Source organism: Piliocolobus tephrosceles, chromosome 13 (genome assembly GCF_002776525.5).
Source record: "Piliocolobus tephrosceles isolate RC106 chromosome 13, ASM277652v3, whole genome shotgun sequence".
Taxonomy (NCBI): domain Eukaryota; kingdom Metazoa; phylum Chordata; class Mammalia; order Primates; family Cercopithecidae; genus Piliocolobus; species Piliocolobus tephrosceles.
The window spans coordinates 114,592,046-114,607,776 of NC_045446.1; the positions used below are offsets into that span (position 1 = coordinate 114,592,046).

The 15,731-nt window shown below is 48.8% G+C and overlaps 1 protein-coding gene across 5 annotated transcripts in view; it reads left to right on the forward strand.

The window, feature by feature from the left end:
• The window catches only part of PKNOX2 (PBX/knotted 1 homeobox 2), a 268,109-nt gene that overhangs the window by 212,325 nt on the left and 40,053 nt on the right, over positions 1-15,731 (forward strand). For all 5 annotated transcript variants that reach the window (XM_023208561.1, XM_023208562.1, XM_023208560.2 and 2 more), the window contains one exon: positions 8,121-8,292. In XM_023208561.1, the coding sequence (XP_023064329.1) occupies positions 8,121-8,292 (172 nt within the window). The remainder of the gene's footprint in view (positions 1-8,120; positions 8,293-15,731) is intronic.

A 15,731-nucleotide genomic window follows, 5' to 3' on the forward strand; every position in this document is an offset into this window, starting at 1 on the left:
AGGGGACACGAAGAGACACAGGAGCAGGGAATTGAGGTGGAAGGAACAGTGGGAAGAAAGGCACGGGCACAGGAAAGCATAGGTCAAAGATGGGCACAGGAAGGCACAGAAGTTTTGCTTTCCATGGGCTGCTGAAGGACAGTAGTGACCATTCCAGAGACCAGGGTCTGCCTGCCCTCTCTCCCTCCAGCCACCACCTTTCTCTGCTGAGTCCGTCTACAGGGGTGTCCAATCTTTTGGCTTCCTTGGGCCACATTGGAAGAAGAATTGTCTTGAGCCACGCATAAAATACACTAATACTAACAATAGCTGATGAGCAAAAACAACAACAACAACAACAAGAAAAAAGCAAAAGAAAAATCTCATAATGTTTTAAGAAAGTTTACGAGTTTGCGTTGGGCCACTTTTAAAGCCATTTTGGCTCCATGCCACTCATGGGCTGCGGGCTGGACAAGCTTGGTTTGGAGAGATACTGAAAAGAGGCTGAAGCCGCATGATGAAGAGCCTGGAGTGCCCATCTGCGAGTGCTGGCTTCATTCCACTGGCATCCAGGGGAAATTTTACTGCACTCCTCTGAAAGGGCACTTGTTGCAGGCCTTCTGCGGTGAACAGATGCCCCAGGAAGGGGTTGGGGGTCTGTTCGGGAAAGTGGTTTCTAGGATATTCTCTGGTTCTGAGATCCCAGTAGTCTCTGGCCTGGGTACTAAGAAATAAAGGCTCGGCCGGGCACGGTGGCTCACGCCTATAATCTCAGCACTTTGGGAGGCCGAAGCGGGCGGATCACGAGGTCAGGAGATCCAGACCATCCTGGCTAACATGGTGAAACCCCGTCTCTACTAAAAATACAAAAAAAAAAAAAAAAAAAAAATAGCCAGGTGTGGTGGTGGGTGCCTGTAGTCCCAGTTACTCAGGAGGCTGAGGCAGGAGAATGGCGTTAACCCAGGAGGCGGAGCTTGCAGTGAGCCGAGATGGTGCCACTGCACTCCAGCCTGGGCGACAGAGTGAGACTCCATCTCAAAAAAAAAAAAAAAAGAAAGAAAGAAAGGCTCAAAACGCTAGTCCTCAGGCAGAGTTTCTGGAAAGGCGAGCTTTTGGCAACTTGACAGCCACTGTGTGCCAGTAGGGCATAGGTTGGTAGCCAGAGTACCACCAATCCCTGCGTGCCCCACCTCACCCCACCCCACCGGCCAACAGCCTTGTGTCCTCTGAGTGGTGGGACCCTGGCCAGGCCTCTGGTCCTGCTGGCCCATGCCTGAAGATGTCCACCAAAAACTCTTACTCTCCTCCCATGCATTCCACCTCTGGATCATCCATCCTTGGCCCAACAGGAAGAGACAGAGGCTCTGTCTCCCCTGTCCCCACTGGAAGAAGCAGCGCGGGTTCAGGGATGGGTTGGGCACTGACCCTGGGCTTCCCTCTTCCCACCCCCAGGAGGGGGAGAATGGCTGTAAGGAAGGTGCAGAGGGAGCCGGGGGGCTCCAAGGTCAGTCACAGGAAAGGAGGTGGATGGCCCAGGCAGGCAGCCACACACTTGGCTGGACCCATAATTGAGGTCTGCAGTCCTGGCCAAGGTCACAAGGGAAGGGACGGCTGAGAGGCTGAGAAGGGACAGAGTGGCATAACTGTGAATCACAAAGTTTATCACCCAGAAAGAGAACTCAGCATTCACGGCTCCCCTTGCCGCTGACCACCCTCGCCCCCGCTCACGGCTGGTGCTGTTTCTCTCTGCATATCCACTCTCTGGCTGCCTTGTGTTTTGCATCTTCGCCTCTCCGAAGCTCTGTATTTGTGCATTCTTTCTAACTTCTTTTCTGTATCTGCTTCTGTTTCCACTCCTCCCCCAAGAAGGAAGAAATGTTTTATTTTATTTTTTAAACCCAGGTGGTCCAAAAAGAAAGAAAGAGAAATGAAAAAGGACCCAACTACTTTTTTTTTTATTTTTTTGAGATAGAGTCTCAATCTGTCACCCAGGCTGGAGTCCAGTGGCACCATCTTAGCTCACTGCGACCTCCGCCTCCTGGGTTCAAGCAATTCTCCTGCCTCAGCCTCCCGAGTAGCTGGGATTAAAGTCACGTGCCACCATGCCTGGCTAATTTTTTGTATTTTTAGTAGAGACAGGGTTTCACCATGTTGACCAGGCTGGTCTCAAAATCCTGATCTCAGGTAATCCACCTGCCTCAGCCTCTCAAAGCGCTAGGATTAGAGGTGTGAGCCACCACACCCAGCCAAGGACCCAGCCATCTTTTTTTTTTCTTTGAGTCCTTTTAATAAAAAGAAATTAGCTGCAGCCACATAGGGGAACTTTAAGTTATAGATGAGCATAAGAGTTACCAAGGAAGTTGTGGGGTCCATTCCAGAAGGCCTTTAAAAAACGTTAGGACAATCTGTCAGCCCAGTTTATGTTAAGAATATCTGTCTTGAGGTGAGGAGGAATACGTGGACTTTGGTGAATCTTGCCTGCCCCGTGATGCTCTCAGAAGCTTTGGTCTTGATTGAGGGGTCTCAGCCTTTCTGTTGCTAAGAGAGAGGGTGGTGCTAGCCTCTGCACAGGGCTACAGCCAACATACTGCCCTGTCTCTAATCACCTCTCCCGGGGACAGCTGCACACACCTTGGCCCCAAACTGGGCATTCCAGACCAGCAAATTTGGGTGATGTAAAAAACACGAAGGCAGAAATGTCAGAAGTAATTAAACCAAACGATGACTTAAACCCCTGTAGAAATCAACACATCCGGTTTAATCACCTTCTTAAGCTAGCACAAGACTGCAATTCTATGGAGAGGGGTTCTTTATTTCTTTGGATCGTTAACAAGAACTGCATATCTTGAGTTTGATTTTAGTTCAGATGCTCCTGGGGAGAGGTGATGAGGGTAGGGGGTGGAGGGTGGGATGGGGGACTCAGAAAAGAGAAAAGAAATAATAAAATGTTATTCGCGATCATCTCTTCTTCCCCTCTCCCTGAGCTGAGCCGCGTCTCCCTCCTGCCTGCCTCTGTCCGCACTCCTGGTGAAGGCGCCCGCCCTCCCAGCACCCAGGCGGAGGCGCAGTGCTGAATGTGCTAAATTAGGCCATTAGAGAAATTCATTTCTCTTTATTAGTCTGTGTCAAATCCTTTTTATTAGTGGCTGGAAACGACCTCTCTTCTGCAGTAAAATGTCATGCCAGTTCACTCCTTTTATTTGTTCTGCACTGACGAGGCTCAAACTCTCACTGAATTAGTGCAGAGAGATTTATTTCCTCCAAATTTTGAACGGCTTAAGAGAGATTGGGGTGGAGGGGGCGGTCGGGAGGAAGGTGACGTGGGGGGAGAAGAGTGAAGAAGGGGTCTGGGAGGGAGAAGGTGAGCTCTTATGGAGGTCACATGTCCTCAGCTCTTTGGATATAAAGTCTAATGACCATTCCTTACATCCCGCTCATCGCCATTGACACTCAGCACTGGACACCAAGTGTCCACATCCCTGCTTCTAGCCCATGGAGGATATGGACCCAGAGCGGAAGATATCTGGACAGCGGGAAGAAGCACTCCTGAAAAACCATTTTGTAGTGGGACAAACTGAGGCTCAGGGAAGGCCAAAGTCTCTCCTCTAACTGGGAATCCTTCTCCCCACCCATCCCTGGTTCACACAGGGCCATGTGTATTGCAGGTGGCTTTGATGGCAGCTCTCATGGGCCCTGCCCTCAGGGTGGACCCCCAAGCCTGCAGTCAAGACCGCTGGGAAGAACTTTTCTGAAGTGGCTGCCAGCCTCCTCTCATGCTTTAGGGGGTGATGTTGGAGGGTAGCTTAGAAAATACAGGTCAGCCTTTAGGCAGGTACAGACTGGGCACCTGGGGAAGGGTAAGTGACTCTCCCATAATTGTGCTGGGAACAGCTTGAGAGAAGCCCAGGACCGTGCTGCAGCCACAAAACCCATGGCGTCGCTGGGAAACAGCCTATCTCTCAGGGCGCAGTGCAGTGTCTCGGGGATCCCCGTGCATAAGGTAGAAGGCAGTGTCTGGGTTTATCAAGTGAGTCAGGGGGATGGAGCATGGGAGCCATAGGCGCCCCACTGACCATCGCCATGGATCACAGGAAAAGCTGTGGGTGGTCTCAGGTGCCACCTGAGCTCTGAGAGACCAACAGGGCTCTGGGATGAGGTGGGAGGAACCAGATGCTGGAGTCTGGGGAGGCTGGGATAGGAGAAGAGAGGATCTGGGGGCTGACAGTACTGCTGTCTGCCCTCCAACCCTGACTGCTCAGTCCTCAGGTTACGGAGCAGCTGGAGAGAGGGTGCCAGGCCAGTACCTGTGAAGTCTGCCCTATGCTCCATGGACTCTTAGTTACCTTGGAGGGAAGGATGGGCAGCATGTTCCTTTCTTCTGAGACAGCAGGAGCCACAGAAGCCACCCCCAGATATGCCCCCACATACATACGCATAGCCATTCTGGGGAGATCCGACACCTGGAAGTGAAGGAGGTTTAGAAGACAGACCCTGGCTGTGGTTCTGCAGAGGAGGTGCATGTTCCCTGGTGTATGTGACAATGCCTCCCACCCGATCCCTGCAAGCCCAGCTCTGTCACGAGGTACCTCATGATGTGACTCCTGCTGCCTTTTCAACCTCATCTCCCTCCACTCCCTACCTGCCCACCTGGTTCCAGCCACACTTGGCTACATTTTGTTCCAGAAACGTGCAAGCTCATTTCTGTCTCAAATACTTTGCTTTTTCTCCTGCTGGAATGCCGATCCCTTAGCTCTTTGCATGACTACGTCTCATCATCCAAGGCTTAACTTAAATGTCACCTCCGCAGAGAGGCCCTCCCTGACCACTCTAAGAAAAGCTGCTCCTCCCTGCAGAAGCAAGGACAGAAGCAGAGGAGATCACCCTTCTCTCGCTACCCAAAGCCTAGTGCTAGTAGCTGGCGGACACAGTCGTGGCAGATCTCTCTTCCTTACTCCACGTGCCACTCATACTGTGTACACAGAAGACACCATCCCTGCACACGTACACCCGTATTGCATACAAACAGCACAGAGAACATGCACACCGTGCTCACAGCACACAACATCAGCCCCCCAGTTACATACACTACCCATCTGTGCATATATACAGCATTAGCACAACACTGTGTGTGCACACAATGAAAACACACAGGACTCCACACAACACTTGCTCTCATTGACAGCCTGCATACACCTTTGGTGCACACACATGCATATGCACGTGCACGCACACACACGCACACGCACACTTTGTCCCCTCCCTCCAACTAACCAGTGAGAAAGGAATGTGCAGTGACCGCAGCTGCCGTGGGGTTGGGGTGGGGGCTGCACCCCCACCACCTGGCACGATGCTGTGGATTATTAGTTCCTGGTAATTTAGTGCCCTTGTACAGAGTCGATTTGTGCCTTTCATTCCTAATTGATCTAGTGGCTGTTTAAATGGCAGCAGGCATCTGTTGAGAGTAGGGAGGTTCATAAGGCGCAATAATTCATAACACCGTCTGGAATTTGCCTTTCATGTCCCTCAGCTAAACCACTGCAGGGCTCTGCTTAAATTACAGCCACTGAGGCTTTCTTTGGTATTCCACTCAGGGCCAGGAGAATCTTGCATTAAACTGGGATCAGGTTAGATTAGACTATAATATGCTGCAGTATTAGTGGCTGCAAATGAAGACTTATACTGGAGTTTAACCCCTTCACCTGGTTTTCTCTTTGTCTTCAGCCGAATGGCTAAGCTAACCCATTGTTTTCCCTACCAGCTTCCTGGTAGATCTTTCTCAATGGATCTTCTGGCAATTTGGGGCAGCGAATAGGCCACCCTTAAATATTGACACTTTTTTTCTGCAGACTGCACACCCAGTCTGCAGCCCTGGGGCCCAGCAGTTTAGGCATCAGCTTCCAAAAGCAGGGTCAGGGAGAGAGTGTGCAGGGACAGGCTCTGCCAAGCTTAGCAGCTCCTCTGGAGCAGGATTTCTCTTTTCCTCCCTCACCACCCCTGAGTCTGAGTAGAAAGAGCCATAAAATGCATGTGAGTATGGATGGGGGGACACTCTTTCTGTCTTTTTATCCAAATTTGTTAGAATTCCAAGATGGACAGGCTCCTAGGGGTTCCCCCACCCACTTGCAAATACCATATAGGCTGGATATTCAGTCCTTCTCTGTGTGCTCAGTCATGGGGTGCTGGAGGGGAGACTATGGTCTGTTTGCCTTACTTATTGTGTTCTTGGTAGGATGCGGTGGCTCACACCTGTAATCCCAGCACTTTGGGAGGCCAAGGCAGGCAGATCACTTGACGTCAGAAGTTTAGACCAGCCTGGCTGAAGTGGTGAAATCCCGTCTCTGCTAAAAAAAAAAAAAAAAAAAAAATTAGTCGGGCACGATGATGGGCACCTGTAATCCCAACTATTTGGGAGGCTGAGGCAAGAGGATCACTTGAACTCTGGAGGCAGAGGTTGCAGTGAGCCAAGATCATGCCATTGCACTCCGGCCTGGATGACAGAGTAAGACTCTGTCAAAAAAAAAAAAAAAAGACTTACTGTTTCAGTATGGTAGCCACTAGCCACATGTAACCTCTTAAATTTAAAGTAACTAAAATTAAGTAAAATTACAAGTTCAGAGTCCTAGTTACGGTAGCCATGTTTCAAGTATCCATTGGCCTCAAGGGATTAGTGGCTGCCATATGGGGCAGTGGAGATTGCAGAGCATTCCCACCGTTGCAGAAAGTTCTGTTGCACAGCACTGGCTAGACCATCCCCTTGGGCAGAGGCATGGGGGCCAGGTTCAGGTCCAACACACATTCCTCCTTCTTGCCCAGCAAATGGGACTACGTCCAAAAAAAATAAAAATAAATAAAAATCTTAAAAACCTACATTGCATAGTCCCAGGAGTCTGGGGAGACAGACCAGAGAGGGATGCGCAGATGCATTTTTGGAACTGCAGTGGAAGGGAACGGGGCTCTCTGGAGTCCAGTGTCGACAACCCGTGCACTCGCATGCACACATACTGCAGAAATAAAGGTGCTGTGGACTTATACATGCAAATACGCCTACACACATATAACATATATATTTACCAAATACTTTTTGGTAAATCCACATATATCTGACTAGACTTTGGACATATAGTGATAAGTAAGGTGAGCTAGGTTCCTGCCCTCATGTAGCTCACAGTCTAGTGAGGAAGGCAGACAATAAAACAAACAACTCAGAGACTATCAGTGTAGGTTTGGCAGTGGGGGAATGGGGGTCAGGAGTCAGAAAAACTTTCAAGAGTTGCTGATCTCCAAGATAAGATCCAGAGAGCCATTTAGGTAAACACTTTGGCTCACATATAGATGTCGTAGAACCCCCCACCCCGACCACCACACGCAGTCTTTTCACTCATTGATTCCTTCATTCACCAAATATTTATTAAGTGTCTGCTATGAGCATTCATGCCAAGGTCTCAGGGATATCAGGATCACTAAGTCAGGTAGAGTCTTGGAGGAAAACAGTGAGCAAATGATTTGCATCACATAGTGATGTAAATAATCATTGCATCATTGTGTGATGACCTAACGCACTGGGATATCTGACCTAAACTGAGTCTACCAAGACTCAGGACAGGTGGAGACATCCGCCCACCACGTGTGGATGAGTCTTCAGGCTCACGTATGTCTCCTGCGTGCACTTGCAAGCACACAAGTGTTTGTGCACATCTGCCACCCTTAGCTGGCTCCAGAAAGCCAAGAATGGATCTATGACCTACCGCTAATATTCACATCCAGGACTTCTGTGGACACTCCCCACCTTTCCTTCTTAGGTTGACTCTGAGCCAGAAATGGACACCTACTTCTTGGAAGGCTTATAACCCTTCATCCCTCCCCAAATATTCATGCAGTTTATCTGACCAAAGAGAAAAGATAGGCGTCCAGTGGGTAGGGACAGGAGCCTCTTAAGCCCAGAAGCTGGAAGAGCAGACCCTCCTTGCCAAGGCACAAAGTGCTGCCATCTAGATTGACCATGGGGACTGGGGATGTTATCAAGGAGTGGGACCTTGGGAGAAGTTATGGGAATATGGGCAGGGGAGTCTGGTGGCTTCTGAGCACAGGTAGCAGCACGGTCTCTGTGTGTGCGCATGTGTGAGCTCTTGATGTCCCCGCAGGCACCCTCTTTTCCCGCTCCTGACGCTGCTGTTTGAGAAATGTGAACAGGCCACCCAGGGCTCTGAGTGCATCACCTCCGCCAGCTTTGATGTGGACATCGAGAACTTTGTCCACCAGCAGGAACAGGAGCACAAACCCTTCTTCAGCGATGACCCAGAACTGGACAATCTGGTAAAGACCCTCCACCCTCTACCCTGGCTAGAGTCTTCCTACCCTCTCATCCCCTTCAAAATGCCCTAGAAATGATCCTTTCATTGATTCACCAACAAAAGATTTTGAGTGTCCACCTTGGGGCACGCACTAGATGAACCAGTCTTGCCGCCAAGAACCATTTTTAAATGCCTTAAACCAAGAGTTCCATGCACAGGCTTTGCTGCCAAAGTTCTGCCCATCTATGCCCAGGGTGGCACTAGTATCTTAGCACCCATCCTTTTACAGTGCAGACAGGAGGAAAGAAGGGTCGTAGCAGCCAGAATATCTGGGGTAGCTGTTCTGAGTCCCGGAGTCCTGGCATGTTAGCAAATCTGTCTTGGGCTGTCCAGAGAGGAGCTAATAGTTGATGTGCTACTGTATGGAGGATGAAGGTAACTGATGTTGGAGCACATTAACCGAGAGAAAGACCTGACATCGATCTGCTGAGGAGACCAGTGGAGGACCCGTTCATTCTGGGGACAGGGTAGATCAGGCTCCCAAACCCAATTTGTCAACTAGATCATGACCACAGTTTTATAAAAATACATATTTCTAGGCCACACCACCTGGGAATTGTGATTCAGTGGGTTTGGTGGGAGCCTGTGAATCTACATTTTAAAAAGTTTCCTGAGCAGTTGCAATCATCATTAGGTTTGGTGACCACTGGGTCGGATGACATCTGAATTCTCATCTAGTCCAGGGAATTCTGTGGAGAGAACAACAGAGAGGTTGCTCTGTTTGTCCATTACTCTAACTAGTCATCTTGGAATTATTAACCACGATTCTTTATTTTTTGTGGGTGGATTACCCAGATTATGCACAGTGAATTTGGAAACTCTGGAAAACTCTCCCCAACAAATTGATTAATGATGGTGCTGTCTTCTTGCATTTAGAGTTTAACTGGTACCTACGTTCAAAAGGGAAACAGAATTAGAAAAGAAAATGTGGTTCCAGAAAGGAAGAAAACACACACACACCCACACAGAGAGAGACACACACACTGCATCTGCAGAACAGGTGTAACTGGCTTTGGTATTCTGTGCTGTGAATTATCCACACCACTGCTTCTCTCAAGAGCTGAATATGTGACTGGATGGAGTCCAGAAGAGCTGCCAGGAGAGCCCACCCTGGCCTGAAGCTTTGTGAAGTGTCACGATGGGTGGAATGTTTGAAGAACGGAGGAGGCCTTGCCGGAGGATAAGCTCTTGCTTGCTGTCGGGAGGGTCAGTGAAGGCATCTGAGAGCCCCCAAAGCCATCTTTTCTCATCCTGGAGCATCCCTTTCCCTGGCTGGGATTGGCAGTCCCCTTCCCCGGAGGCAGGTCACTGTCTCTCAGGTCCCCTGGGAAAGCTACCCTGTGCAGGTGCTCCCGTTGCAGGCTGGTCTTGCTCTGCCCTGTGCTCTGACTGATCAGAACCACAGACTGCAGTTGCAGAGCAGATCCTCACAACCTAGACCCATGGTAGCCAGGGGGCCAGGAGATGCTGCAGCCATTTCTGTGGGAACCGGGATGGACCTGGGAAGCAGGGCCCACTCCCCTCATTTGGCACAATAAGAAACTGAGTCCTAAGTAGGTAAAGAAATATTGAAAAGTAAACTGGGTAGCTAATGTGAAATAACTTATACCTTCTTAAGAGGGAGGAGTCCTGGGGGAACACATTTCTCATGCCCTGCCCACCACCACCTGCCAGGGGATCTCTGGAAGACCCACCAAGGACAGCCTCCCATCCTAGCTCAGCCTGGAAAACGCCCAGGCGGCCATCTCCACGCTCTCTCCTGGCCAACAGGACATGGGTTCCCCAGAGTTCTGTTCACTCAAAGAATCGTATTTAGAATCAATCGAACAGAACTTGGTTGAGAGTCTGCCATGTGCCAGGCCTGACCCAGGGACGTGGATGCTGTGGAAGCTGCCCTGGCGGCCCCATACTGCCAGCGTTCCCTGGTCTTCCATCTCAGGCACTGGGCTGGGAGTGTCCGGCCAGCGCAGCAATGCTTGGACATTCCATCTTCTTGGGTGCACCTGATTTACCTAGTTGAGTTAGCCATGGTCAATGACTGGTTGATTGACTGGCTGATTATGTAAATAGAGAGATTTGAAAGAGCACTCTCTGAGCCTCACCACTACTATCTGTGTGATTTGGATGACTTATCATCCTTTGAAGCTCGGTTTCCTCATCTGTAGATCTCACACACCTATCTCGTGTGATGGTCACACAAAATTAATGAGATGGCTCTGGGAAATGGCCTTTAAAAATGCCTGGCATCTGGAAGGTTAGTCTCAAGTGCAGGGCCCCTCCGACAAGGTGCTCCAGTTCCTCAACCTCACATCCTGGCCACCAAAGAGACCATGCGGCCGGGACCCTGAAACGTGATGTGGGGAGTCAAGCAGTGCCCCTTGCCACCCCCACCCCTGGTCCTGTGTCAGGAAGGGGGAGATAAAGAGGCCAACTGCAGGAGCCATCATTAGAACAAGAATCATGTAGCCAGCACAGCCGAGATGCACATAATTAGAAATTAGAAAAAGGTCAGATCACGTCATTATCAGCTCAATCAGCTGCCGAGTGCCACAGCCAGTTAATTTGGCATCTGTATTTTTTACAACCCCGCACACGTAGCCCAACGGACTGTAACTCTTTATCCGGACAGATATACTGCGCAGCCGAGCAGGGACATAAAATGAGAGACCCCAAGCAAATGAGCTGAGATAATTGAGAGATTTATTTTTTATATATATGTGTATCAGGGCGGCTTTCCTTTGCCCTTGAATATTGACTTTCACAGGGATTGTCAGGAGGGCACTTGGGTCCCCAAAAACTTTGTCCCTTGGAAGTTCTTCTCTCCCCCAGGGTCCTCAAGCCCCACTCGGGCCCTGCTTTCTCTCAGGCCCTGTAAACCTGTGGTCTCCAGCCCCACCAAGCCCCCCATTTGAACTCAAATCGTCCCCATCCCCAGCTAGCCACCTCCCTGTCCCCCGAGCAAGTTGCCCTGTACCACACTCCCCTGTGTCCCACAGTCACCCAGGGCTGCCCTGAAGATCAGAGAGGTTCTCAGATGGTAGATTTCAGCGGGAACCTCCCTCCCTGCATTAGCCACCTGCTCCCACAGCACCCCTACCAGAGAAGAAACAGATTCATGAACCATTAGAGGGAAAAGCCCTAGAGAGGGCCGGGCACAGTCGGGCTCACCCCTGTAATCCCAGCACTTTGGGAGGCCGAGGCAGGCAGATCACATGAGGCTAGGAGTTCGAGACCAGCCTGGCCAACGCAGTGACACCTCATCTCTGCTAAAGATACAAAAATTAGCCAGGTGTGGTGGCACATGTCTGTAGTCACAGCTCCTCGGGAGGCTGAGGCATGAGAATTGCTTAAGCCCAGGAGGCAGAGGTTGCAGTGAGCCGAGATCATGACACTGCACTCCAGCCTGGGCAACAAAGTGAGACTCCATCTCAAAAACAAACAAACAAAAAGCCCTAGGGAGAAGCATGTCCTACCTCCTTTTATAGCCTGGGATGTAAGTTCACAGAAGGAAGTGACTTGCCAGGACCAGAACCCGGGTCAGCTGACTCCTGATCCTCCGCTCTGCCCGCAACATCACACCACCATTCCTTCATTTGCAAATAAAAGTGCCCCCGATCTCTCTTTCCCTGCACCCATACTGTAACTCCCCGTTTCCAGAGGACGAGGGTGGCTTTCCACCCTCATGGTGGTCAAACTGCAATGCCTTTGACTGGCTCCCCTGGGAAAGGCCGGCTCCATCCCTCACTCCCTCCACTCCCGTTCCCACAGTCACAGGGGCTCACCAGGCCAGATCCTTAGCTGGGCCCACAGATCCCCTCCTCAGGCCCACCAGCCTCTGACTGGCAGTTGGCAAAGTCTGTAAAATTTGCAAGTTCCCCAAAACCCTTTGAAAGGTAAAAGCTTCTTGTTTTATAAAATCTGATTTACGGGCCCCCGGTGCAGGGCCAAGGTTTTATATATTATGCAAGATTTCAAACCGTGGCTGTAAAAAGTACGGTTTCAGTTTCATGCATGGAATTTTTTTATGTGTAAATTTTTTAACATTTATGGGGCACGTTTTAATGAGACTCTGGTGTGGCTCGAGGGACAGATTACAGCTGCCTGACCACCAAGCCAGCTCTAAAATGGGGCCCCCCAGGCCCCTGGGCCCACTCTGAAGAGGCAGGGCCAGAGGCCGGAGGCTGTGGATAAGGAGGCACGTGAAGGAATCAGGCCAGAGCTCTGGGCCCAGAGGCCTCAGGCCAGCGGCATTCAGAGACTTAGCCACTTTGGCCTTCAGTCCAGGCTGTCTTTGCCTAGACAGGAGCAGAAAATCTCACAGACACCAGGAAAGGGAAAGGAAACGGGAATCATCAATGCTAGTAATAACGAACATTTATAGAGCACTTACCAGCTGCCAGGTACCGCTCCAACTATTTCACATGTATTATCTTATTTAATCCTCTTTCTAAACCCACAAGGCACATGTTACTATTATCCCCATTTTAAGAGGAGGCAACTGGGACAAGAGATGCAGTCACCACCATGCAGCTGGTCCATGGCCCAGGCAGGAATCAAATACAGTGCAAGACTCACGCTCCATGACCACACCCAAAGCAGCACTGGAGCTAATATCTTCTTCCGTCTTTCTCTGGGCCAGGTCTTGTTTTACATTTTCTTCTAGCCACATCTCATTTAACCCACAGTGCAACTCGGAGGAGGCACTGTTATTATCTTAGTTTCCAGGTGAGGAAAGTAAAGTTTAGAGATTATGTCAATTGTTCAAGGTCTCACCATAGGTGGAAGACCCAAGACACCCAAGACCTGAAGCCCTGAGTGTCTTCTTTGCTATTTAATTCTCACAAGAGCCCTGTAAAGCAGTTGTTAGTATCCCCATTTGACAGAGGAAGCAATCAAGGACTGAGAACCCGATAGCCAAGAAATTCCATAGCTGGGATTTGAACCAAGTGGATGTAACTCCCGAAGCCCACCCTCCTTCCTTGGCACCACTGCGTTCCCAAATTCTGAGGCCATCAGAAGGAGAGTGCCAGGTTATTGACTCAAAAATGATTTCACTCGTCCTGTGTGATGGTTTCCATAAAATATCTGTTCTGTCTGCACATCATCAGGCAGTTCTCCGATCACCGGTATTCACCTTTTTTTCATGTCCCAGTTTTTGTTCTAGTGACCCCACACTTCCAACTGGTCAGGCCAAGCTGGCCTGGTCTGGAAAAATTCCTGATTAGATTTGAGCGTTGGCAGCCACAGTGACCCACAGGAAATATCATAGCACGTTAAGGAATGTGTGTTTATAAATTCCTTCTTCTGTCCATGAGGGAGAATAGTTCCAGCTTCCCAATTTGCAAAAAGGAAGGAGAGGGTGAAAGGAATGTGCCTGCAAAACAAAGATTCCTCCCCAATTCCTGCATGGAGCTGAATGGGTTCCATAATCTCTGAGCCTCAATTTCCTTATCTCTAGGAGAGAGATAATATTGCCTGTGTCCCTGTGGTGACGAGACTCAAATGAGATAATGGAGAGAAAGCATTTTGTAAATTGTAAAGTGCTGTGTATACAAATGTTTTGAAAGGCAAGAAATTATTATTATCAAGTGGAAAGGCCACGATTCTGCAAGAGAAGCAACCACTGAGAGAGGCATTTGATGATGGAGGGAGGACCACATTGGTATGAGGAACTGACATTTCTTGAATGGCTACTATATGCCCAACACATTTGCATACATGATCTTACTCAGTTTTCACAACAACTCTAAAGTGTAGGTATTCTTGTCATCCTAAATTTTGCAGATAAAGTTTAAACTACTTGTTCAAAATACCCAGGCGGAAAATAACCAACGTGGGACATCAGACCACGTGGCTTTATAGAAAATAGGAAGCCCCATTTTTGTGTACTTTGCTGGAACTGTGAGACTTGTGGACAGTGGTAGGGGACTAAAATGTGAGGTTGCATTTGTTTTGCTTTTCTGACAGAGACTTCTTAGAAAAAGAGGGCCGAATCAGTATTCTGAAAGAGAAGGGAGGGAAAGAAGCTGAAATATGGAGCTGGGGAAAGGAATTAAGGATGCATTCACCACATTTGGTGGTGATGTTAAATTAAGTGGCACTGTTATTGCTCTAGAAGATTAGGAATAAATTTTCACATGATCCTGGTCATTTAGAAAAATAGTTTAATAAATCAGAGTTTTCTAACTTAGAGACAAAAATCCAAAATTGTAAACACAGGGAGAGGATGATTTACTAAACACAAATGTGGGGGCAAAAAAGACCCGGGGAGTTACTGTTATTTCGCTGGCTGAACATAGAATAGCAGTAGAAAGGCCAATGGGATATCAGACATTATTAGAAGAGATTATTTTTACAACTTGCATGCATTTGGTTTACTGTGGTTTATAAAGCATGTTTACATCATTATCTCCTTTAGCCCCTTTCAAATCTTGTGAGTTAGAGATGAACATTATTCCCATTTTACACGTAAAGAGACTGAGGCTCAGAGAAATCATGGAATTTCCCCAACGGCACTCACTTAACAGAGAGTGGGCCCGGACTCAAATCCAGGCTGCCTGACAATGAACCCGCAGTGTTCCTGCTCTGCCAGGCAGCCCCCCAATATTGATGGTGTTGCCTACCTTTCTAATATTGAACAGGTCCTACATATTCATTGCTTCAGAATACCATTATGATTTACTCTACCTTCTTAAATCTTTAAACCAATTCCATTAGCCCATAAAAAAGTAATCCTTCAGCTGCATTTTATTAGCCCAAAGGATAGGCCCACTTTTGGTGACTGTGCACCAGACCTGGTTTAAACATGCTATGTGTGTATTTTATTTGAGCAAAGCTCTTCTGAGTATATTTTACTTTTGTTTTACTTACCTGTATTTTCTGATTTTATAAAGTAAGTATAAATTGGTTATGTATTTAAAATAAATGAATAGATACGTGCACTTTTCTGTGCGTATGTATGTATGAATATATGTATGTGTGTGAGAAAGAAGGAAAAAAGAAAAGGAAAGAAGGGAGGGAGGAAAGAAGGAAGGGAGGAAGGGAAAGAGAAGAAAGGTTTAAGGAATGACGATCGTTTTTGTCTAGAGAAGAGAAAGGCCGGGCATGGTGGCTCATGCCTGTAATCCCAGCACTTTGGGAGGCCGAGACGGGCGGATCACGAGGTCAGGAGATCAAGACTATCCTGGCTAACATGGTGAAACCCTGTCTCTACTGAAAATACAAAAAAAAAATTAGCCGGGTGTGGTGGCGGGCACCTGTAGTCCCAGCTACTCAGGAGGCTGAGGCAGGAGAATGGCGTGAACCAGGAGGCGGAGCTTGCAGTGAGCCAAGTTCATGCCACTGCACCCCAGCCTGGGCGACAGAGTGAGACTCTGTCTCAAAAAAAAAAAAAAAAAAAAA